Source organism: Tachyglossus aculeatus, chromosome 4, assembly GCF_015852505.1.
Source record: "Tachyglossus aculeatus isolate mTacAcu1 chromosome 4, mTacAcu1.pri, whole genome shotgun sequence".
In the NCBI taxonomy this organism is placed as follows: domain Eukaryota; kingdom Metazoa; phylum Chordata; class Mammalia; order Monotremata; family Tachyglossidae; genus Tachyglossus; species Tachyglossus aculeatus.
Window position 1 is genome coordinate 116,779,475 of NC_052069.1, and position 23,644 is coordinate 116,803,118.

The 23,644-nt window shown below is 49.6% G+C and overlaps 1 protein-coding gene across 2 annotated transcripts in view; it reads right to left on the reverse strand.

The window, feature by feature from the left end:
• SPTAN1 (spectrin alpha, non-erythrocytic 1) overlaps positions 1–23,644 on the reverse strand; it is a 73,453-nt gene that overhangs the window by 37,359 nt on the left and 12,450 nt on the right. For both annotated transcript variants that reach the window (XM_038744498.1, XM_038744497.1), the window contains exons 4-23: positions 20,450–20,590; positions 19,563–19,709; positions 18,155–18,288; positions 17,674–17,818; positions 17,439–17,593; positions 15,722–15,857; positions 14,365–14,466; positions 13,211–13,348; positions 12,239–12,349; positions 10,704–10,781; positions 10,404–10,559; positions 8,654–8,858; positions 8,139–8,320; positions 6,206–6,449; positions 5,117–5,239; positions 4,431–4,648; positions 3,666–3,758; positions 2,899–3,033; positions 1,613–1,761; positions 47–106 (exon numbers count right to left, since the gene is read on the reverse strand). In XM_038744498.1, the coding sequence (XP_038600426.1) occupies positions 47–106; positions 1,613–1,761; positions 2,899–3,033; positions 3,666–3,758; positions 4,431–4,648; positions 5,117–5,239; positions 6,206–6,449; positions 8,139–8,320; positions 8,654–8,858; positions 10,404–10,559; positions 10,704–10,781; positions 12,239–12,349; positions 13,211–13,348; positions 14,365–14,466; positions 15,722–15,857; positions 17,439–17,593; positions 17,674–17,818; positions 18,155–18,288; positions 19,563–19,709; positions 20,450–20,590 (2,852 nt within the window). The remainder of the gene's footprint in view (positions 1–46; positions 107–1,612; positions 1,762–2,898; positions 3,034–3,665; positions 3,759–4,430; positions 4,649–5,116; positions 5,240–6,205; positions 6,450–8,138; positions 8,321–8,653; positions 8,859–10,403; positions 10,560–10,703; positions 10,782–12,238; positions 12,350–13,210; positions 13,349–14,364; positions 14,467–15,721; positions 15,858–17,438; positions 17,594–17,673; positions 17,819–18,154; positions 18,289–19,562; positions 19,710–20,449; positions 20,591–23,644) is intronic.

Sequence of the window (23,644 nt, forward strand, 5' to 3'; positions counted from 1 at the left end):
GCAGTGGACACAGGGACGGTTCAGCAAAGACTTTTGGCCTACTCACAGTTCTTCCACCTGTTTCATACGCAGCGAGACACTGCCAACCTCCTTAGTTATGAGTGTCCTGCACAGAGGGGGCACAGCAAAGCATGCAAAAAAAAAAATTAGTCAGATTAATTTAGATTAATGAAAAGCAGCAGCTCCATCCAGGTGCTGCGGGGGTGAGGAGTGGATCCTCAGTTCAAGTGGGAGATGATTAGGGAGTCATTCAAGAGCTATTGGAAAGCGAGGTGGAGTAGGAATGCAAGTCACAGTATGGAAATATTCAGCAGAGCGTTCATATCTCCTTCTGGGTCTTGTAGGCTCTCGGATCTCTGGGCGTTGATTTCCAAATTGGGACAGGGCACCAAGATTTCGGGACACACCCTGACTTCACTTTCTTGGGATCCCAGGGAGAAGTAGCGTGGCCAAGTGGAGCCTGAGCGTCAAAAGGACTTGGGTCCTTAATCCCGGCTCCGTCACTTGTCACCTTGGGCAAGTCACTTCATTTCTCTGTGCCTCAGTTAACCTCATCTGTCAGATGGGGATTAAGACTGTGAGTCCCATGTGGGACATGAACTGTGTCCATCCTGATTAGCTTGTCTCTACCCCAGCGCTTAGTACAGTGTCTGGCACAAAGTAAGCCCTTATCAAATACCATTAAAACAAACAAAAAACCCCCGATAAGAATGGACAGCTAATTTACGGGAGGTTAAGTCCGGCAATCAGAATTAATGGCATTAGCTGCCTTTGGAAGTGAGAATCTTCTCATGACTAATAAACCCTCCACCTCACTCAGATTAGCCCATGGTAAAGCATGAGATTTTTTAGAAAAACACCAGATACTGACCTATATGTATCAAAAACTGAAAGGAGAAAAAACAACAACAATGAAAAAAGGCAGCCAAATTCTTTTCTGAACAATGCCAGGAGGAATTGACAAAGTCAGTGCGGCTGAGGACATAGTCTTTAGTTCTGCTCTATTCAATAGGGTGTTGAGAATTCATTTTGCTGCTCTGAGCCCAAGGGACCGTGCCACTTGTCAACGTGTCTCCAACCCTCCCAGACTGTCAAGTTCACTCATGGAGCAAAATAACGGCAAAGAGGGGAAATGTGGTTCAGTTGAGGTACTGAGAGGTGCCCTGCCCTCAAAAACCAACTTCCTCTAAGAAAATACAACCCTTTTGAGAACCAGAAACTCCAAGCAAATCAACACCAGAGGTCCAGAAGACGGTGGAGGGGGCCAAGCTCCCTACACCCCAATTTCAGCGAACATCTTGAACCCAGATGGGAGGAGGGTTAGAAAGGTGTGACTCGCAAAAGGAAGGTGAAGAAAAAGGATTTCAGGAAAGCACTGTTAGGGAAAAAACAAACCCAAAAGACAGCCAGGGAATTTAGTTCCAACTGAAGGGGTTGGAAGGGTTACAGGGAATTCTGGAAAAAAGCAGAAACAGAGAGCATTCCCTTGAGTGACGACTTGCCGCCAGGAGAGGCCCCAGCCTTGGAGGACTCCGGAATTCTGGCCTAACAGTGGCCCCGGCCACGCCCGGCGTGACAGAGACTTTGGACGGTGACTGGAAAACGCTCTTACTGATTGTCGATCTGCTCCTGCCGCAGGGCTATGCTGCCTTGCTCCTCCAGGAGGTTCTCCCGGGAGGCTGACTGGGCGGGGTCCAGTTTTTTCACGTAGGCAGCGGGTACAAAACCCTGGCGGTCGTTCACTTCCACTTTCCACCAGTCCTAAAGGAAAGGAATGGACAACCGCGGGTTAAGCCCGATGGGAGGTTCCAAAGAGGCTTCCTTCAAGACATCCCTACAGAGAGAAGCTATATGGCACACGCAGGGAAGGACAATGGCAGTTATCTCTAGACTGCCTCCAGTCCTCTAAATTCATTCATTTATTCAATCGTATTTACTGAGCGTGAACTGTGTGGAGAGCGTTGCACTAGGTGCTTAGGAGAGGACAATACAACAATAAACAGACACGTTCGCCGCCCACAGCAAGCTTACAACCTAGAGGGAGACTATAGTCTAGACAGTAAGCTCACTGTAGGCAGGGGATGTGCCTCCCTTCCCCACAGCACCTGTATATATGTATATATGTTTGTACATATTTTTTTACTCTATTTATTTACTTAATTTATTTGTACACATCTATTCTATTTATTTTATTTTGTTACTATGTTTGGTTTTGTTCTCTGTCTCCCCCTTTTAGACTGTGAGCCCACTGTTGGGTAGGGACTGTCTCTATATGTTGCCGATTTGTACCTCCCAAGCGCTTACTACAGTGCTCTGCACATAGTAAGCGCTCAATAAATACAATTGATGACGATGATGATGATGATGATGTGCCTACCCAGCTATGCTTTTCTCTCCCAAGCGCTATGTATTGGGAGAGTATGCAGTAAATACATACCAGTGAGTGATTGATTGCCTCAATGATCTCCACTTCAGGTCGACCCAGAATCCCAACCAACGCGCCATAGACACTAACCCCCTCGGGAACCAGATTCTTGGGTCCTTCTTGGTGGTCCTCTGGCATGCAAAAATGGGATGCGGTGAAGAGGCCGCTGGCTTACTGCCAAAATACTACCCCGTTTCCTCCTGTCCACTGTCCAATCCAACAGGAACTGAGTGTTGGGGATAGGACACGCCGAAAGTAAGCTGGGCTTTATGTCTGGCCTCAGTTGGAGACAGGGGAAATGAGGAATTTCCCAGCCCTGGGGCCCTACGGAAGAAAAGTTTACATCCAGTCCCCAGCCCAGCTAACCCAGAGACTGGCAGTGGGCCAGCTGAATGGCACAAAGGACGCAGACAGGCTAATCCTTGGGCAAACCCTGCAGGCAGGAAACAGCTGCCATGTTTAAGAGGTTTCACCTTGTTGGTGCTGTTGAGCAGGGTAAGGATATCTCCCTTTTTCATCGTGACTTCCCGAGGACTCTTCTCTTGGTAATCGTACAGAGCCAGGACCAGTTCTTTCCCGGTCTCATCATCTGTGGGAGCGACTTGTTGCTACGGTTGAAGGGGAAGTGAGAAGGAAGGAAAGTTGAAACAGAGTTATTCAGTGGCTTGGAATCGTGCATGGCCTAATGGTTAGAGCACCCGCCTGGGAGTCAGAAGGACCTGGGTTCTAATCCCAGCTCTACCACTTATCTACTGTGTGACCTTGGGCAAGTCACTTGACATCTCTGGGCCTCCGTTCCCTCACCTGTAAAACGGGGTTGGAGTCTGTGAGCTCCATGTGGGCTATGGACTGCATCCAACCTGATTAGCCTGTATCTACCTCAGCACTTAGAACAGTGCCTGGCCCTTAGTAAGTGCTTAACAGATACCATTTAAAAAAACAAATCAAAACTTCAACTTCTATGGTTTCAGATTCATCAGTTCTGATATTCCCTTAAATTGGTTAAAAGCATTTAAGGACCAGGAGAGAACAGTGGTGAGTTCTAACGTGCCCTGAGCGATCCGGCTACTTCTTCTGTTTGAGAATGACCAAAAGCAGATGCGTAAAGACACCTGTTTGGAACGCCCGTCCTGGGAAGCCCACTTCCAATTTGGGCAAGCCTGCCGCGGTTGGACGGCACCCACAGGCCCGAGTAATCCCACAAAACATCGCCAAAGCCCGTTAACTTCGCCTTCCTCACCCGGCACGATTGAGCTTGCTCCCGTAGCGCCTGGATACTGCTGCCGTAAGCGCTGAGGTCTGACATCAAAGCTTCGTGCTTCTTCAGAAGAGCCTAAAATCAAAAATCAGACCCCTCACAACACGTCCTGGGAGTTGTAGTTCATAGGCCGGGCTGTGTTATTGATACTCACCCTCTTCCTTGCAGTCGTACTCAGTTATGCGTTAATTTCATACGGTAAGAGAGGTGGCTTTAAGAGCCACCTGCCATGGAGCCTGGCCGGGTTGGGGGGGGGACGGGCCGATCCCGTACCTTGGGGTGCAGCCACTTTGTGGGAACACTGGCTCATGGCAACACAGGGATGGGAAGGGATCTTGCAAACCCCTGGGAACCTGATGGACAGCTACCCAACTGGCCCAATTCGCCCAGGAACTGAGCAAAATAGTTGGTGTCATCCCATTCCCTTCTGCCCCAGGCCAGAGTCGACTAATGATCCAAAGGTACAATGTTTCATTTCTCCTGACCAATTTTTGGAATTTTTTTTAGTTCCGGGACCTTGGGAGAAGTTGTAATTAACCCTCAACCCTGTCCGGGGACTCTTCCCTACTCAGCCTCCTCCACGGCGGAGGACTAGAAGATGACACTCTAGGTCCTTCTCAAAAAAGTCTTTCTAGTGGACTGACGGGGCCTCGTGCCTCCTCCTCACGGGTTCCTTTTCCCTACGCGTAGACCGATGCCCCTCCCAAGTCAGCTCAACTCCTCCCACTCCCCCGAGGAATGTCCTACCTCAGCAGAGTCCTCGTCCTTCCCATAGTCGGTACTGCCCACGATGGGCTCCTTCTCCCGCATCCAGGACTCGGCCTCGTTGGCGTCGGCGAAGTACTGCTGAGCCTGCAACGAGTCCTCCAAGTCCTGCCGGCGCTGGGATGCCTTGGCTTTCAGCGACTCCCACTTCTGGTTCAGTTCATTCAGTTTGGCCTTCACGTCCTCGGAAGCAAAGTGCCCTAGTGGGCGGCGAGAAGGTCATCAGCACGTTAGAGGGGGGCAGCTTTGGCTACAAAAGAGACTCCTCGGCTTTCACGGAGAAAAACGCCGGGAGTTTAGTGAGAAGTAGCCAGGCATGCTGGAAGCCCTTCGTGGGCGGGGAATGCGCCGGTTATATTGTACTCTCCCCAGTGCTTAGTACAGTTTTCTGCATCTAGTAAGCATTCAATAAATACGACTGCCTGACTGACAAGCTCTTCCTCTACATTGCCAAAGCCCTTGACTTCTTGGCTCCACTGCACATCCCCAGATCTCACAAACCTGCATCGCCAGGGCCCCACCCCTTCCGCGGAGAACTGCAGCTGGATTAGGGTCGGGGGTGGTCCCTTGGGGAAGGAATGAAAGGAGGAAAGAAAAGGCACAACGAGCAGAACAGAAGCCAACCTGGAATTCTCAAACCGACAGGAAACCTCTACAACGCAACTCACCCTCCTCTACCATGGCGTTGCCCTTCTGGGTGACGGCTTTGATACGGGGTTCGTGGCCGGCAATCTCGGCCTGCAGGGCCTGGTGCTTCTTCAGTAGGTTCTGGACGCCAATGAGATCTTTGCCTGGAATCAGAATCCCCAGAGGAGCATCCTTCGAGTCATCGTTTTGCTTTCCCCACCCTAGGGCAACCACCCATGATTGATCCAAAGTACATGCTGGAACGACTCAAACGCACGGGTCAGTTTACACAGTGCCCGGCTACTTTTAGGAAAGACAGCCTCTCATCAAGAAACAGTGTGGCCTAGTGAAAAGTGCCCAGGATTGGGAGTCAGAGGACCCAGGTTCATAATCTTGGCTCTACCACTTGCCAGCTGTGTGACCTTAGGCATGTCACTTAACTTCCCTGTGCCTTGGTTTCCTCATCTATAAAATGGGGATTAAATACCTCTTCTTCTCCCTCTTAGATTAAGAGCCCCATCTGGGACATGATTACCTCTTATCTACCCCAGTGCATAGTGTTTGGCACATGGTAAGCAATGAAAAAACCCCACAATTCTTCCTCTTCAACTGGGGATAAAATACTTATTCTTCCTTCCTCAGACTGGGAGCCACATGTGGGATAGGGACTAAGTTGAGCTGATTACCTTGAAACTGTCTGTTGCCAATTCCCTTTTGATTATTAGATTGTGAACTCTGGAAATGACTGGAAAGACTGGAAACCTGTTAAATTCCCACCTGTGTATTCCTTCCCAGTGCTTATTACAGAACTCTGCATCCAGTAAACACTTAATACTATTACTAGTATCTCAGTGCTTAGCCCAGTGTACGTGCTTAAATGCCTCAGTTGTTATTATCATGGGGAAGCAGCACGGCTTAGTGGGTAGAAAGCGGGCCTGAGAGTCAGAAGGACCTGGGTTCTAATCCCGGCTCCGCCACCTGCCTGTTGTGTGACCTTGGGCAAGTCACTCTTCTGGGCCTCAGTTACCTCATCTGTAAAACGGGGATTAAGACTGGGAGCCCCACGCGGGACAGGGATTGTGTCCTTTTCAACAATTTGCTCTGAACGAGAAGCCGGGGTTTGGCCAAACCTCTGTTGGTGGAGGCAGCGATAGGCTCCTTTTCCCGAATCCAAGTTTCCTCATCCTCCACGTCCCGGAAGAGCTGCTGCAGGCGCAGGGAGTCGGCCAGTTTCTGCTTGCGGGCAACCATGGGGTCCTTCAAAGCTTCATAGCGAGCCACCAGGGCCTCCTGCTTCTTCTTGATGTTGTCGGCATCGAAGTGGCCGGCTTCCTGGAACTGCCGGGCCTGGATGGTGATGCCGTCGATACGATCCTAGGAAGGGGAAGGCAAGATATTCGAACAAATGTGGTGAGCTGCTCTGGCAGGAATCTCACCAGACCACCACTCTCCCCACCTTCAAAGCCTTAGTGAGGGCATATCTCCTCCCAGTGACCTTTCCCGATTAAGCCCCTCTTTTTCCCCAGCTCCCTCTTCCTTCTGTGTTGTCCACACACTTGGATCTGTGACCTTTGGGTATTTGATAGTCACCCCACGGCATTTTGGTACACACTTATAAATGATATGATTGATATTATCTATTTATATTAGCATCCACTTCCCCCTCTAGACTGTAAGTCGTTGTGGGCAGGGAATGTGTTTGTCAACTCTGTAGCATTATGCTTTCCCAAGTGCTTAGCAAAGTGTTCTGCACGTAGTAAGCCCCCAATAGACACCACTGATAATGATGATATATTTGGGGCGGGGGGGACTATCCCCATAGAGGCCTACTATCTCTAAGTGAGGAGGCATGGTGGGGGAAGGAAATCAAAGATAAAGGGAAGGGGGTCACTGTACATTCGGCTCCTGCCGTAGTCAAAGCGCTCCATTCCTCTACTCAGGAGCATCCCGCATAGCAGCGTTGAGAAGCAGCGAGGTCTAGCAGACAGACCTTTTCTCTCTGGGAGTCAGAAGGACCTGGGTTTTAATCCTGGCTCTGCCACATCTGCTATGTGACCTGGGGCAAGTCATTTCACTTCATTCCATTTCACTTCACTTCCCTCAGTAGGTGAGCCCTACTGAGAGCTCACCTCCTCCAGGAGGCCTTCCCAGACTGAGCCCCCTCCTTCCTCTCCCCCCATCCCCCCCGCCTTACCTCCTTCCCCTCCCCACAGCACCTGTATATATGTTTGTACGTATTTATTATTCTATTTATTTTATTTGTACATATTTATTCTATTTATTTTATTAATATGTTTTGTTTTGTTCTCTGTCTCCCCCTTCTAGACTGTGAGCTCACTGTTGGGTAGGGACCGTCTCTATATGTTGTCGACTTGTACTTCCCAAGCGCTTAGTACAGTGCTCTGCACACAGTAAGCGCTCCATAAATACGATTGAATGAATGAATGGTCCTCCATTCCCTCATTTTTAATAAGGGGATGAAGAGTGGGAGCCCCGTGTGGGACAGAAACTGGGTCCAACCTGACTGTGAGCCCGTTGATGGGTAGGGACTGTCTCTATATGTTGCCAACTTGTACTTCCCAAGCACTTAGTACAGTGCTCTGCACACAGTAAGCGCTCAATAGATACGATTGAATGAATGAATGGTCCTCCATTCCCTCATTTTTAATAAGGGGATGAAGAGTGGGAGTCCCGTGTGGTACAGGGACTGGGTTCAACCTGACTGTGAGCCTGCTGATGGGTAGGGACCGTCTCTATATGTTGCCAACTTGTACTTCCCAGCGCTTAGTACACAGTAAGCGCTTAATACAAATAAATGACTGAATCTACCCCAGGACTTAGAACAGTGCTAGGCACATAGTAAATGCTTAACGAGTACCGTATTATTATTACTACTCTATTTCCAGATTAGGGTGGAGACACAAACAGAATACGGCGTCGGGCGGATATACTGAATCTCTTTTCCACCACACCCAGCCTCTGCTTTGATCTGCTTGCCATTCCGGATGCCGGCCTCACTTTGTTCAACTGTCCCCGCGTCGCCTTCTCAATCCTGCTTCCTACCTGGTGGGCGGCTACATCGGCTTCCAACAGAGCATGCTTCTTCTGGAGGTTCTGGACGTTGGTCAGGTCTTTGCCGTAGTCGTCAGAGGCCAGGTGCCCTTCCACTTCATACAGCCACAGCTCAATGTCCTCCACGTTGCGATTAAACTGCTGCTGCTGGTTGGCTTCACGTAGTTTTATGCCTGCTCAGCAGGGAGAGATTTGTTATTGACAACGGTAATAATAGCAAATATAATAAAAAATAATTGTGGTATTTGTTCCCATGTCACCCTCCGTGAATCTCTCTCTTCGCCTTGGGATTGGGCCCTGGACACCCAAGATCATTAATCCCACGGCTGAAATTGGTCCCTTCAAAATCCACTCCTCCTTGGGAGGTAACTGGCTTCGCTAAAGGCAAGCCTTGTCCCAAGATTTAAAAAAATGCCCATTTTCCTCTTTAACAGAGGAAGGCACAGCTGCCTCCAGTTTTCTAGCCCAAGGAAACCATGTTCCAGGGACTCACCCATCTTTCTTACCCTTCAGTTCTGTGGCCTCCAGCAATTTCTTCCACAGGCTAATGACCTCATTCATTCGCGCGGCCACCTCATCTTTGGCGTAATGATCGACGTCAATCAGCTTCTGGCCCGCTTTCTCGAGGGCATCAATACGACTCTGATTGGCAGACAGCTCGGCTTCAAAAGCCTGATGCTTCTGAACTTTGCCCTGCAAGTTGGATGGGTCCTGAAGGTAGAGGAAGCAGGAGAGCGGCTTCAGTCCGGAACCCTGATCTCCCACTATTGCCAGCTCGTTCACCGCGCCCTGATTTCGTCTATCTCGCCAACGAACCCCTTTCCCACACCCTCCCTCAGTCCTGGAACTTGGTCCCCCTGCGTATACGTCAGACCACCGCTCTCCCCACTTTCAAACCCTTATTAAGGTCACACCTCCTCCAGGTGGTCTTCCTTGACTAAGCCCTCTTTTCCCTGGCTCTCTCACTCTTCTGCATCATCTATGCACTTGGTTCTGTATTCATTCAGTCATACTTACTGAGTGCTTTCTGTGTGCAGAGCACTGTACTACGCTCTTGGGAAACTACAATGCAACAATAAAACGGACACATTCCCTGCCCACAATGAGTTTAGAGTCTCGAGGGTGCTTAGAGTCTAGAGTACCCTTTGGGAACTTTGTATTCACCACCCACTCAGCACTTATGTACATATCTTTAAATTATATATTATACAACATATTAATGTCTGTCTCCCTCTTTAGACTGTAAGCTCATGTTGGGCAGGGACCTTGTCCGATGAACTGTACTCTCCCAGGCACTTTAGTACAGTGCTCTGCCCAAAATGAGTACTCAATAAATACCATCGATCAAATGACTGATTCACGTTACTCTAATACCTGGGGAGAGTGGGGAACAGTGGAGCAAGAATAGGCCACAGGACATTAAATAGAGCTGGTTCCCATGGGTTTTCTATGTAATTTCTCACAATCTTATTTTCCACTTTCTGCTCCGGCTCAACAGACTCCTTCCACACTGCTGCGATTCTGAGTTTACTCAAAGCCCAAACCAACTAAGCAGTGTGGCTCAGAGAAGCAGCGTGCCTCTGTAGAAAGAGCACAGGCTTGGGAGTCAGAGGTCATGGGTTCTAATCCCGGCTCTGCCACTTATCAGCTGTGTGACTTTGGGCAAGTCACTTAACTTCTCTGGGCCTCAGTTACCTCATCTGTAAAATAGGGATTAAGACTGTGAGCCCCACATGGGACAACCTGATCACTTGTATTCCACCCCCAGCGCTTAGAACAGTGCTTTGCACATAGTAAGCACTTAAATACCATTATTATTATTAACTAGTGAACATCTTGTCAGAGTATGAGTGACAAATCTGGACAGCAGGCTCAGGGACACAGAAACAGGAAATGTGGGCATTAGGCTTTGTTTGCTGTGTGGAAAGGTGAGCTGCATGGTGCTCCCCCTCAGAAATGGAGTTAGGGATTGGAGAATTGCTATTCTCTCTTGCCCTCCAGGAAAACCAGAGTGGACGTTACATCTCTCCTCAGACACCCACTGAAGGCAACCGAGACAGCTGGCATAAACAACTTCCTCATTTAGGGCAGCAGCGGAAGCCTAACGAGTCGTGTTGCTGCTTTCGGGCCACGCTGGAGAGGCCTCAGTTTCCCCACCTGCCAAGGGGGCTCATTCACCCCAGCATCACTCACAGTGACACGGTCTCCTATTGTGAAGGGCTAAAAGACAACAACCAGAATTAACAGCAGAAAAACCTTGTAAGCCTCATCGGTGGCCGTTTTCATCTTCTCATTGACCCAGCTCTTGAGCTCATCGGAGTCTCGGAAAAACTGCTGCAGGTGGAATGAATCAGCCAGCTGGGTGCGCCGATACATGGCCCGATCGTGTAAAGCATTGCGTCGGCTCAGAAGCTGAAAATAAAAACAAAACACCCCATTTGCATTTCAATCTCTGATTCCAAGTGCTCAGCACGAGCCTTATCAGTACCCTTCCTTCTATGCCTGTCCCGTTCAGACAGGCAACCCCTGGTGTTTTCCCCCAACTTGGAGACTTACCGCATCTCTGCGGGTGGCCACATCTTCCATTGCATAGTGGTTATTTTGGATCAGCTTGGTTGCAAATTCATCCAGTGCCTACAGAGACAGAGACTGTCATTCACCCATTTGGGGGGGGAATCTCAAGTCACTCTACAGTCAGAAGTTGGAGGAGATCCATTTGGCAGACTGCATCTTGCCAAAACCGTGCTGAGAGAAGCAGCGGGGCCTAATGGATAGAGCCTGGGCTTGGGAGTTACAGGACCTGGGTTCTAGTCCTGGCTTGTCTGCTGTGACCATAGGCAAGTCACCACTTCTCTATGCCTCAGTTACCTCATCTGAAAGTTGGGGATGAAGACTGTGAGCCCCGTGTGGGACAGGAACTGTGTCCAACCTAATAGGCTTGTATCTACCCCAGCACTTAGTACAGTGCCTGAGACATAGTACGTGCTTCACAAATACCATTAAAAACAAACAAACAAAAAAACCTGTTCATTTTTCTTTTGCCAGATATCATGGCTTTATGCCCTGTAAAACTCTGGCAAACTTGGTTCTCTCTGCTCTGGGGTTTCACCTTCAAATTTACTTCTATATTGAGTCCCGGGGCCTCTATTTTCACAGCTGAAGCCAAAACCATCTGTGGGGTCTCTTAAAACTTTGATGCAGTCTAATTTCTACTTCCCAACTCTGACAAATGATTCCGGATTTCAGTAACCCAATTCCACTCTAAAGCACAAGGGATTCATTCATTCATTCAATCGTATTTATTGAGTGCTTACTGTGTGCAGGGCACTGTACTAAGCGCTTGGGAAGTACAAGTTGGCAACACATAGAGACGGTCCCTACCCAACAGTGGGCTCACAGTCTAGAAGGGATAAAATAAACATGGCTTGATTCCACATATACCTGATTCCATCCTCTGGCAAAATGTGACTTCAGATATAAAAAACAAAAACCAGGCAGTACTTTTTGCCTGACTTCCCAGAAGCAAGCAGTGCACAAATTTCCCGGAAAAAATGCACAATCTAGCTCAAGGATGGCCAGACTCACCTGCCCTGTCAGCCACCACTCCTCCCTTCCTACACCCACTCTAAGCGGGCGAGTAAGTCTGGGGAGAGGGAGTTCAAAAATCGTCTCTGAAGACAGAGGCCCCTGCTTTTGGAAATGAGTCTGAAGAGAGTTGTCCGAGAGGGCTGAAAAGAGATCAAGCCTCTTCCTGTATATGCTCCTGGAGCCCATGCCATTTCTATCTCAAGAGAGTGCAACTTCGCAGAAGTGAAATGGCAGGAGAAAAATGGAAGCCCTGCAGGACCCAACAACACTCACCGCCTCAGCAGCTCTCTGGCCCGACCAGTGCAAGTCACACACGGATGACCAAAGAGCTACCAAAACAGAGGGGAGGGAGGAATTGGGGGGGACAAGGCGGGCAGGGGAGGGCAGGCATCTCGAGCTGCATGAGAGCAGCCGGTAAACTGCAGTTTGCCCTTCGTCGGGCTAATCCGTTCTTGAGAGTCATAACAAAAGATCTAAAACCAAAACCGCGGAAGGTGTCTAACCGTGATCTTCTCTTCTTGGGCACTAAGGGATTTCTCAAAGTCCTCATGCTTCTTCAGAAGAGCTTCCACACTATCCAGGGAGTCTCCCAGGTCTTCGTTTAGCAAAAACGCCTTTGGAAAGAAAATGAGAAAGGAGGTGAATGGCTTTACAATACAGCCAGGTCCAGGAAATGCCACAGGTCCCTGGGTCCAGGGGGCTGAGGAACCGAAATGCTAAAGGTGCACCCCAAAGAAGAGGACCAAGGAGTTTGAACATCTATGTCTATGAGGAAAACACTTCTGGATAATTAATCTGTGCCGTACACCTTCATTTGCCCCTAAAACACGAAGTGACTCTTGGTGTGAACACTAAACCCACAGCCCAATCAAACAATGGAGGCAGGAGGAGTGGGGACACACATGGAGTTTGGGCCAGCTCTCTTCCTGGCACTCAGACGGGACGGACGTTTGCTGGTGCATTCTGGACCCCCGGACCTGTGGAGACCCACTTCTTTTCTGAAGCATTCCCATCATCATCATCATCAATCGTATTTATTGAGCGCTTACTATGTGCAGAGCACTGTACTAAGCGCTTGGGAAGTACAAATTGGCAACATATTCCTATCTTTTCCAGTGCTTAGGACTTCAGCTCTTTCAAGAAGCGTGCCTAATCCGACCTCCTGTCCTGATGTCACTGGCCCTCACGGAAGGAACAAGGATGGTTTTCAAAGGCCATATACACCTGGCCCCCTGGAAGCCCCTCCCGCCTGAGGAGAAACCAAGGATGGGGACATCAAAGACTTGGCTGCTTCGGGAGGGAGGGGTAATAGTGCAGTTGAGTAAGAATGCTGGCTCAGCACCTTCCCATCATGAGTCGCACGGCACCTGTCTCCCGGAGCGCATCACTTCCCAAATGGGAAATAGATACTGGAAAATCGCCAGACTCGCTAAACTCTGCTTCCTTCAACCCGCCATTATAATTGAAGCACCGACCTCTTGCTTGCTCATCCAGTTGTCCACCTGCTCGGTGTCTCTGTAAAAGAGCTGCAGGTCCATGCACTGCTCGTACTGCTGCCGGCGCAATTCCCAGAGTTCCAGTAAGGCGGCTCGCTCTTCGGAAAGGATGGACAGCTGAAGGAGAGGAAGGACGGGGAGGGGAGGGTCAGAAGCGATGCTGGGAAGGAGTCAACACGGAGGACGGGGGTGCTCTGGGCATGTCGACGTATGGTCTGGCCCTAGCCCGCTGTGTAACCCTGGACAAATCACTTCCCCATGCTGGGCCTCGATTTCCTTGTCCACTGATTTTGAAAGAAAAGGTTACTCAGTGGTAAAAATGATGTAGCTGCTCTTACAAAACTGGTCTTATTCCCCTAAGGACCCAAACCCCCTACCACTGTGGGAACCATGGAGAAAACATCCCTTATTTTCTTGCTTGCATGGACTTACCATCAGTCACTGTAAAGTCCAAGGTGACAGGACTGAATTAGTGGTGCGAAAGACACAGAGATGGTTCCTTTTACCTCTAGTTAACCTGGACTTGATTCAGTTTCATTTTGTCACAAGTTTGCCTCCACAGGAATGACCACAGCAAGGGACATTTTGGTGGTGGAGGAGACCAGCAGGGGATGGGGCCATGGGAAGGACAGACAGAGCGAGAAGCTGACCTATTTGTTGGCAGCTCTTTTTCAATGGCAATTGGCTTTCTGAGGTTTTCTGCTAGTAAAAGTTGCTTCCCCGGGGATTTTCTCTGTGAATTTTTCCCCAGAACAATGGCTGTATGGGAAAGGTCTGAAGAAGCGATTTTTCACTTTACAAAAAGCCACAGAAGTACACGGCTCTCCCCTGTGGTGTCAGGGAGCCGGTCACTGTTCGCCAGAGGATGTAAACATGGGGCACACGTGAGGGGGCCCTTTAACTTCGGCTCACCAATATCACTTATCTCCATATTAATTTTTAAATTCTCCCCTCCTTCCCATCCCTCTGATTTCAAGTTGCCCTTTTCCGTCAGTAGGATCTGGAAAATCGGGGACTGATAGGATGAGCTGGAGTAGAGCTGAAAAACTGCCAAAGCAGCTCAAGAAGCAGGGTGTGGAGGTAGAACCAGGTTTCATCATTGCCACCCCCCTCCCTTCCTTCCCTCAGTTTACCTTATCTCTCACTTCGTCGGAGGCATAATGACCAGCGGCAAGCAAGGCCTGTCCTGATTCGTCGGCGGATTTAAAGCTATCTTCGTGGGCATCGATCTCACCCTGCGAAAGGGAGCAAATGTACACAGTTTGCCCCACCTTCCCATAGGAGAACAGAATACCCTGCTTTGCAAGAGATCGCAAAAGGAAAAAATCGGAGTTGTCATCTCTGGAACTGGAAGACAAGTTAGTTACTCAACGTGTTAAGTTTTCCCACAATTAAATGAAAATACTCAATGACTTCTGGAAGGCAACCTATGTGGGATGAAGAGCCTGAGTGCCGACACTTCAGCAGCTAAGGTTAAAGAGCGGCAGAAGGACAACGTAGGAATGCCGAGAGGTAAAAGGGTCCTGAGTAGAACAACCTCATAAAGAACCCTGGGCAGCTCTGGAGGAGAATCGTGTAACTTGTTTTGCAGAGTCAGTAGGGGAAGAAGGGGAAGACTGAGCAACAGGACTCCAAAATCAGGAAGCGGCCTGTCGTAAAGGATACAGCACGGGGCTGGGTGTCGGACGTGGGTTTTAAACCCAGCTCCACCATCTGCCTGCTGGGTGACCTTGGACAAATCACTTCACTTTTATGAGCCTCAGTTACCTCAACAGTAAAATGTAGACTAGGACTGTGAATCCCATGAGGAACAGGGACTGTGCCCGACCTGGTTATCTTGTATTTTTTCCAGCGCTTAATATAGTACCTGGCGCTTAAATGCTATTTAAAAAGAACCACAAAAACAAAAAACTCCCGTCTCCCTCCTTAGAATGAGCACCCCATTTGGGACAGGTCCCGTGTCCAACTTGATTGATTTGTGTCTATGCCAACGCTTTACACATAGTAAGCAATTAAATAGTGTTAAAGGAAAAAAAAATCTTGGAATTACAAAATGACTATAAAGATAACCAGACCACTCGCCCCTCTAAATACGTGGTTTAAAAAACATACATTAAGGCAGGGCAAGATGAATTCAAGCAGAACTTGGGGAATTCAGACGTTAAGTGGAAAATCATTACTGCCAATCTTATCGAGGTGTAAGAGTGAATCCCACGGGGCAAGTTTAGACCTGACCCAAGGTAATCTCTTAGCTTGTGTGGGTTCCTGTTAAGACTCCTGACACTCAACCCCCCGGTGAACAGGTTCAATACTGTCCGGTGAGGACAACACCCCGGGTGAACAGGCTCTCCCTGGCCGGGAGTGTGAGACAGAGAACGGTGTCACGTTGCTGTGGAAAGCCTTGAAATTGGGTCACTGGAAACACAGAAGGCCCCGACAGCGGATTGTAATGCCCATCTCCCGACCCCTAAAAGACCCTGACATCAATACCTTGTGTTCCTGGTGCCGGTCTAGCAGGGCTTCGGCCCCAGCCACATCATTGGCCAACTCGTCGGCATTAATGAGCGCTTTCATCTCAGTCACCCAGCTGGTGAGGTCGCGGAAGTCGGCGAGGAAGCGCTGGAGCCTTGAGGAAATGGAATGAGAAAAAACCATTAACCTCTTCTATACGGGTTACCCAGAGAGAAGCGGATGCCCTGGTACCCACCAAAGGGAGGGAAGCCCATCAGGATTGGGCCTTACTGGAGATCACTTAGCCCCTATCAACCAACGGTATTTCCTGAGTGCTTACTGTTTGCAGAGCACTGTTCTAAGCACTTGGGAAGAAGAGTGGTAGACACGCTCCCTGCCCACAGTGAGTTAACATTCTAGAAGAATCTAGACCCTCTGCTGCCCTTTCCCCTCACTAAACCACCTTTCATTCTCCTGCTGCTCAGAACCATCCTTTCCTCTCTTAGCTGGCCCACGTGTTTCCTTGGAAGACTGGAGACTTCCCCTGGTGTGGCTCTAGAGAGATAAAAGCACTATGATAGCCCTTGGACCTAACCAACTGGAAAGGTTCAGTGCCCTAAATTTCAAACACTTGTGCAGAGAAGTTAGACATATCCAGTGAGGCTGGAGTTGTGTTCTTGACAAACCCGCTGGTATGGAAAATCTGCATCTGTGTCCAAAGGCACACCCAAGCACCCAGGTGTGTCTTCTGACAGTTGCATTCTTTTCACACAGATGCATGTTGAGGGATGGTAATTCCCTAATTTTGTCTTTGCATTCCTTCCAAAATGCAGCGTGAAAACACATATTGCGGCAGGACAGACTGATGGATTTCTTTGGAGGGGAAAGGGAAAGGTGAGAAATGCTTTTGAAATTGTTGAAACTTATTATTCTAGACTGTGAGCCCACTGTTGGGTAGGGACCATCCCTATACGTTGCCAACTTGTACTTCCTAAGCAATTAGTACAGTGTTCTGCACACAGTAAGCGCTCAATAAATACGATTGAATGAATGAATGAATATCATCCCCTCAAGTGAGATGGATCACCCATGCCAGAGAGCAAAATATTCTCGGAAACGTTAAAGTATCAGGTGGGCCAGTCGACAAAATTCAGGTACCCTGTATGGTGCGGACCTTGGTAAAAAAAAAAAAATCATTTCAGTTTTGTTTATTTTTTCCCCAGGAGGTAAATCCCAGAATCATCTTCCCTTTTCAGGAATATGGTTATTCAGTCAATGCTTTTTATTGAGCACTTACTGTGGGCGGAACACTGTACTAAGCATTTGGGAGAGTACGTTAGAGTTGGGAGGCCTGTTTTCTGCCCACAGTCCAGAGGAGAAGACAGACATTGATATAAATGATTTATAATATATATTATCTACATAAGTGCTGTGGGGGTGAGGGTGAGGTGACTACCAAATGCCTAAAGGTCACCAACTGAGTGACCAAAGAGATTTTGGTCATGTTTTTAAAGCTGCAACTCCCTCGTGTATTCTAAGATCCCTCTGGGCATCCTACTAAACTTCAGGGGCTGGGGCCTGAATCTTGGGAAGTCCTGCTAAAATTGACGACTGGTGGAGAGGGACCAAAGTGTTTGGAACCTTGCCCTAAAAGCTGAGCCGTTCTACCTCTCTCTCTCTCCTGCCCACAAAAGGGAGGCTTGGGAATGCAGAGGTTGGGAGTGGTGTGGTTGAAGGCTTTTTATTTTTTTTTCACCTGTAGGAATCATTGAGGCGAGCGTGTCTTTCTGCTGCCAGGGTGCGAATCTGTTCCCAGTTGGCAATCAGTTCCTCCCGCTTCACTTGGATCTGGGACGCACTCATTGGGTGGGACTGCTGCAGGCGGTCCGCTTCGGCACACAGGGCCTTCACCTAGACCCGGAGCCACAGTCAGATCCCGCTCTTCCGGCCGCCTCGTCGCTAGGCGATCAAATCCCGGCCCCGGGACCCACCTTATCCTCTAAGGCCGCGAGGTCCCTCTCCAGTCCCTCGTGCTTCCGCAGCAGGGCCTGTACGCTCGCCAGGTCTCGGCCGAAGTCATCGGAGGCCATCAACTGCTCCTTCTCCTTAATCCAGCTGATGGTTTCATCCACATCCCTAGAAAACAAAGGCCCCCCACTTAGGCGACTGATCCTAGGGCTCTGCTAGGCGGAGCAGTAGCCCCCAGAGGGGAAAAATGGAGGGGGTAACTGGCAAGATAAATGCATCGTCGAGTTCTCCTTCAGCACGACTCTGGCTCAGCGGGAGCCGCTGGCTACTACCGGCCCATCCGAGGACTGTGGGCTAGAGGTTCCGTATCAACCGACGGTATTTATCGAACACTTACTGAGTGCAGGGCACTGTACAAAGGCTTGGGAGAGTACAATACAACAGAACTGGTAGCCACATTTCCCGCCCCCATCGAGCTTACAGTCTAGAGGGACCTTTCCATACCTGTTAAAGCGCTGAACTTCAGCCGCCCCAAAGAGCTTTCCCTGCCTCTGCAGAGCCAAGCCCTTCAGCCGTTGCCAGCCCGCGTTCACTTCGTCCTGTTTGCTTTTGATCAGCTCCTCTTCAGGGTGCTGCTCCTAAGGAGGTGAAAACGGGTCGGGGTGGGAGTTTAGTCAAAACCTTTGGATCTCTCTCCAGCTTCTATGAGTTTCGAGAGAATCCTGGTAAGGGAACTCCCATCAGAACAGCCTTTCGGGAAAACCCTTACACCTCTGGGGACGGGAAACCCGGGACAGGGAATCTGAATCCTGGCTCTACTCAGTAACCAGAAGCAAGTTCCTCTCTGATCCTGAGTTCGCTCCTCCTCTGCCCACCTCACAGACAAAAGCAGTGTGGGAGATCAGCTTCAACAACTTTGCTTAGAGAAGCGGCGGGGCTTAGTGGAAAGAGCACAGGCCCGCGAGTCAGGAGACGTGCGTGGGTTCTCAACCCGGCTTCACCACTTGCCTCCTGTGTGACCTCGGGCGAGTCACTTTACTTCTCTGGGTTTGTTTTCTCATCTCGAAAAGGGGAAGATGATACCCGTTCTCGTTCTCCCCGCTGTAGACTGTGGGACAGGGACTATGCCTGCACAAAGTATTTCCAATCTAGCCCAGCCCTCAGTAAGGTATTTAGGTATTACAGTGCTCCCATCCAACCTAAACACAATCCCGTCCCCCTTGTTCCCAATAGCTTGAGTCCCTGAGATGAGCCAGAACCATCTTCCAAACCCAAATTTCCAGGAGTACTGAAAATCTAGCTGAAAGGACTGGCAGAGTTCATACCTTTCTTTTCAAGGCCACACTGATATTTTTATTGATTGATTTATTTTTACATCTGAGGCACCTCCTAATTTGCTTCATGTTCAGTTTTACTATGCAGGACAGAATCCCCGTGGCAGAGGGGAGCGATCGGGTGTTTATGGAAGACTGCCAGTTCCTTCTGAGAAAATGCTCCCTGCCACACCCGCCTCTGAGAAACTCTCCCTGGGCCCAGCTCCAGTTGCCCAAAGCATCCCTGAGCCCCACCCCCTATGTCCTACTGCCACTGGCTCTCTCCACAGGAGAAAAAGACAGAACTCAAATGATTTCTGACATTCCTACTCAAGATAATAAGCATGGGATGTTCACAGAGGACAAATTCTCTCCCACCCTGGAGCCCCAAGGCCAGGGCTGGGGACTGATCATAGCCCAGCATCACCCAATCTCTAACTGGATCCCAGGCTCCCGGAAATAAAATGATGCATTTGGCCACTAAATATCCCTTGGACATCCAAAAGTTTGGCATTCACCAGAAAACCCAACTCGTTACCTCCTGGCCGAATTCACGATGGTGTTTCGGGCACCGGGAGCGAGACGCTTCTGATATTTACCTGAATGAGTTTGGCAGCGAACTGGTTCACTTCATTCACTCTGTCCTCATGGGCTGCCATATCTGTCTGAAACTCTTCAAATTTCTTCTGCAGAACTTCCACGTGCTCCAGGTCCTGGCCCAGCTCCTCAGAGGTGACGATCGCTTCCTAGGCAGGAAGCACAAAACAGAGTTAAAGTCTCCCCGGAATGGACAGAGCAACCTGTCTCCGCCACTTTCCTGTGGAGACAGGGACAAACCGGGGCAAACCAGTACAACCACCGACCTTTCGCCCACGTCCTGCCTCGGGCCTGGAATTCCCTCCTCCTTCATATCCGACAGACCACCACTCCCCCGACCTTCAAAACCCTCCTAAAAATCACATGTCCGCCGAGAGGCCTTCCCAGACTAAGCCCTCCTACTCCCTCTCCCTCCTGTGCTGTCCTTGAATTTGGATCTGTACCCTTTATTCACCCCACCCTCAAGGCAGCACTTGTATTGGTAATTTATTTTAATGCTCGTCTTCCCCTCTAGGCTGAAAGCTCTCTGTAGGCAGGGCTCGTGTCTACCAACTGTTATACTGTGCTCTCCCAAGCACTTAGTACAGTGCTCTGCGCACATAGCGCTCATAAAAACCATCGATACAAAGAAGATGGAGCCCTTTGCCCGCCCTCTGAGAAGGGAATGATATTCTTGCTGAGATTTATTGTTCATTTCCTCTTTAATTTAGAGGTCAAAGTGCAGGAGGGGGAGGAGGAGGGTGGAGTGTCCCAGGACAGAGTACACCTAGAGTGTGCTCACTGCCAACTTTTGGCTTTCTTCTTTGTCTTCAACTACTGTCCCTAAAAACCCCGCTGATGGGGGCAAAGCCTTCCCTGAGTTCTCCCCGACACAGAGGCGAGAACGCACCTTGTCATTGATCCAGTCCATCACGTCTTCGCACTCTCTCAAGTACTGCACCAGCTTCTGGGCCTGCAGGAGTTTGATGCCCTTCTCCCGCATTTTCTCCAGCAGTAACTCCCACTGGCGATGCAGCTCCATTAGGCGGGTCTGCGGGGAGGGTGATGAGAATCAGTTTCAGGCATTACGACCAGGTAGTGGGAAGCTGATCATCTGCGGTTTGACTCCCACGGTTCCAAAACGGTTGAAATTGTCACGGGCATCTGCCCAAAACCCTCTGTTCTCATGATGAGCACCTGAAGTTAAAAGGGGGCTGGGCCAAACCTCCAGTGGGAAACAAACGAACGGATTTGGTGGATTTTTACAAATTACAAAGTGAGTGGGACTGAAGTTCGGAAAATGGGATCCGGGAACCCCGGCGTTCCTGCCGTGGGCTGCTGGGTGATGCCCCAGAGAAGTCAAGTCCTTGTACTACGTCTCACAGCAGACAAGCAGAGGACCGGAAATTCTTTCATGTCACTTAAGCTTTTGGGCACCCCCAAACCCCCAACTGCTGCACTACATATCCACTGCCTTTATGTACTTACTACTGTGCTGGGCACATAGTTAGCAGTGTGGCCTACTGGACAGAGCTGAGTGATCTTGGGCAAATCACTTCACTTCTCTGTGCCTCAGTTACCTCAACTGTAAAATGGGGATTAAGACTGTGAGCCCCATGTGGGACACGGACCTTGTCCAAATTGATTATCTTCTATCTTCCCCAACACTTAGTACAGTACCTGGCATATAGTAAGTGCCTCCCCAAACTAAGCCCTCCCTTTCCTTATCTCCCACTCCCTCTGCGTTGCCCTGACTTGCTCCCTTTGCTCTTTCTCCCTTCCAGCCCCACGGCACTTATGTACATGTCTGTAATTTATTTATCTGTATTAATGTCTGCCTTCTCCGTCCTTGTCTGAAGCTCACTGTGGGCAGGGAATGCGTCTGTTTATTGTTGCGCTGTACTCTCCCAAGCACTTAGTACAGTGCTCTGCACACAGTAAGCACTCAATAAATACAACTGAATGAAAGTGCTTAAATACAGTTTAAAAAAAAAAAGGAGGGAAGGTAGCAAGGTTTCAGGGGAGGGAAATAAAAACTCATTAAAATGAAGTTCTCCTGATCTTTTTTCTGCTGCAACTTGGGGCCCACAAACTACCCGAGCCCACATTACCACAGGAACCGGTATGGCGGGACATCTTACATCAATGAGGCGGCTCTGGGGCGAGCTCCCCCAGGGCAGGAAAGCCCAGGAATGCTTTCCCTCTTCTCAGAATGAAAGGGCAGCGAGAAGCTTAGTGTTCTTGGTAGGCTGAGAGACAAGCCCACCAGGGTGTTACAGCAAAAATCCCGGTCAGCCAGTAATAATAATGGCATTTGTTAAGCGCTTACTATGTGCCAAGCACTGTTATAAGCACTGGGGGACTACAAGGTGATCAGGTTGTCCCACGTGGGGCTCACAGTCTTAATCCCCATTTCACAGATGAGGGAACTGAGGCTCAGAGAAGTGAAGTGACCCGCCCAAAGTCACAAGGCAGACAAGTGGTGGAGGCGAGATTAGAACCCATGACCTCTGACTCCCAAGTCTGGGCTCTTACTACCGAGCCGGTGCTTAATATAGTGCTCTGCATATAGTAAGCACTCAATAAATACCATTGATTGGCTGATTACCAGTGGGGACAAGAGTGATGTGGCGGATAGAAGAGTTTCCCGCTATTCAAATCCCATCCCTTCCCCACTGGTCATTACTCTTAGCAGGAATTCCTAGGATTGTTGCCAACTTGTACTTCCCAAGCGCTTAGTACAGTGCTCTGCACACAGTAAGCACTCAATAAATATGATTGATTGATTGATTGATTCAGTGCCAGTCAGGCCCAGCCCCTGAAATTTAGTCAGATGCCCAACAGGTTCTTGGGATAGGGGAGGGAGCTGCAGCTTTAAAAATATGACCGGTAAAAAAGTTGCTTTGATCACTTAGTTGGTGACCTGTGACTTTGGGGCATTTGGCACTCATCCCACAGAACTTATGTCCAAATCTGAACATTCTATATGATAAATGATTTATTCAATTATTATTCAATGTCTGTCTCCCCCCGTGAGACTGCAAGTTTGCTGTGGGGCAGGGAATTTGTCTGCTTATTGTTGTATTGCACTCTCCCAAGTACTTAGTGCAGTGGTCTGCACACAGTAAGCGTGCCACTGGTTGAATAATAATAATAATTATTACGGTATTTGCTAAGCATTTACTACGGCGCTAAGCACTGTTCTAAATACTGGGGCAGACACAAGGTAATCGGGTTGGACACAGGCCCTGTCCCGCATGGGGATCCGCAGTCTTAATCCCCAATTTACAGATGAGGTAACTGAGAAGTGAAGTGACTAACCCAAGGTCACACAGCAGAGAAGCGGCAGAGCCAGAATTAGAACCCATGACCTTCTGACTTATCCACTAGGTCATGCTAATTCACTCAGCTCGGTTCATCATCCCCCATGAGGCAGCCAACGCTCAACTTCCCCAAACGGCCCATCAATACCCACAGGACATTCTCCCCAGCATCTCTGGGTTTGGTGGGCACTGGTCGGGGGACGCTTAGGGTGGCACACGTCTTCGCCACAACCTGTGCCCGTGGTTGTGCCGCCTCAAGACACGGGGAGTTTCTGCGTGCCGTGAGGGGGGAGCCGAAACACCAAAAACGGAAGAAGTACACACAGGAAAGAGCCCGGGCTCCACCCATCCTCGAGGGGTACACCACACCCTCCACCACGGCTCCTTGCGAGTCAAGTCACAGAGCCTGCTGGAGACGGGGCCGGGGTGTGGGCTCTGAGAGGACAGGGACGGCTACTCTACACGAAAAGGAGATCGACAGGTAGAGAGTGAGAGAAAGGGCGCACAAACCAATACATTTCCACCACTGTCCGCTTCCAGTGCAAATCATCACACGGGGAGGAAGACTGGAGGCATGCCGAGGACCGCAAACACGTCACCTACTTGGATGTGAGACCCGACGTGGGTGGTGGTCACTATGGGACGACACGCGGTCCGGTACGGCGTGAAAGTCTGAACCGGTGACAGACAGGTTACCCGGGAGGGAGGACTAGACCCCACCCTCCTCAGCCCTTTGCCCTTCACCCCCCCCGGGGGGTGAGGGGATGGCTTCTACCCTGTAT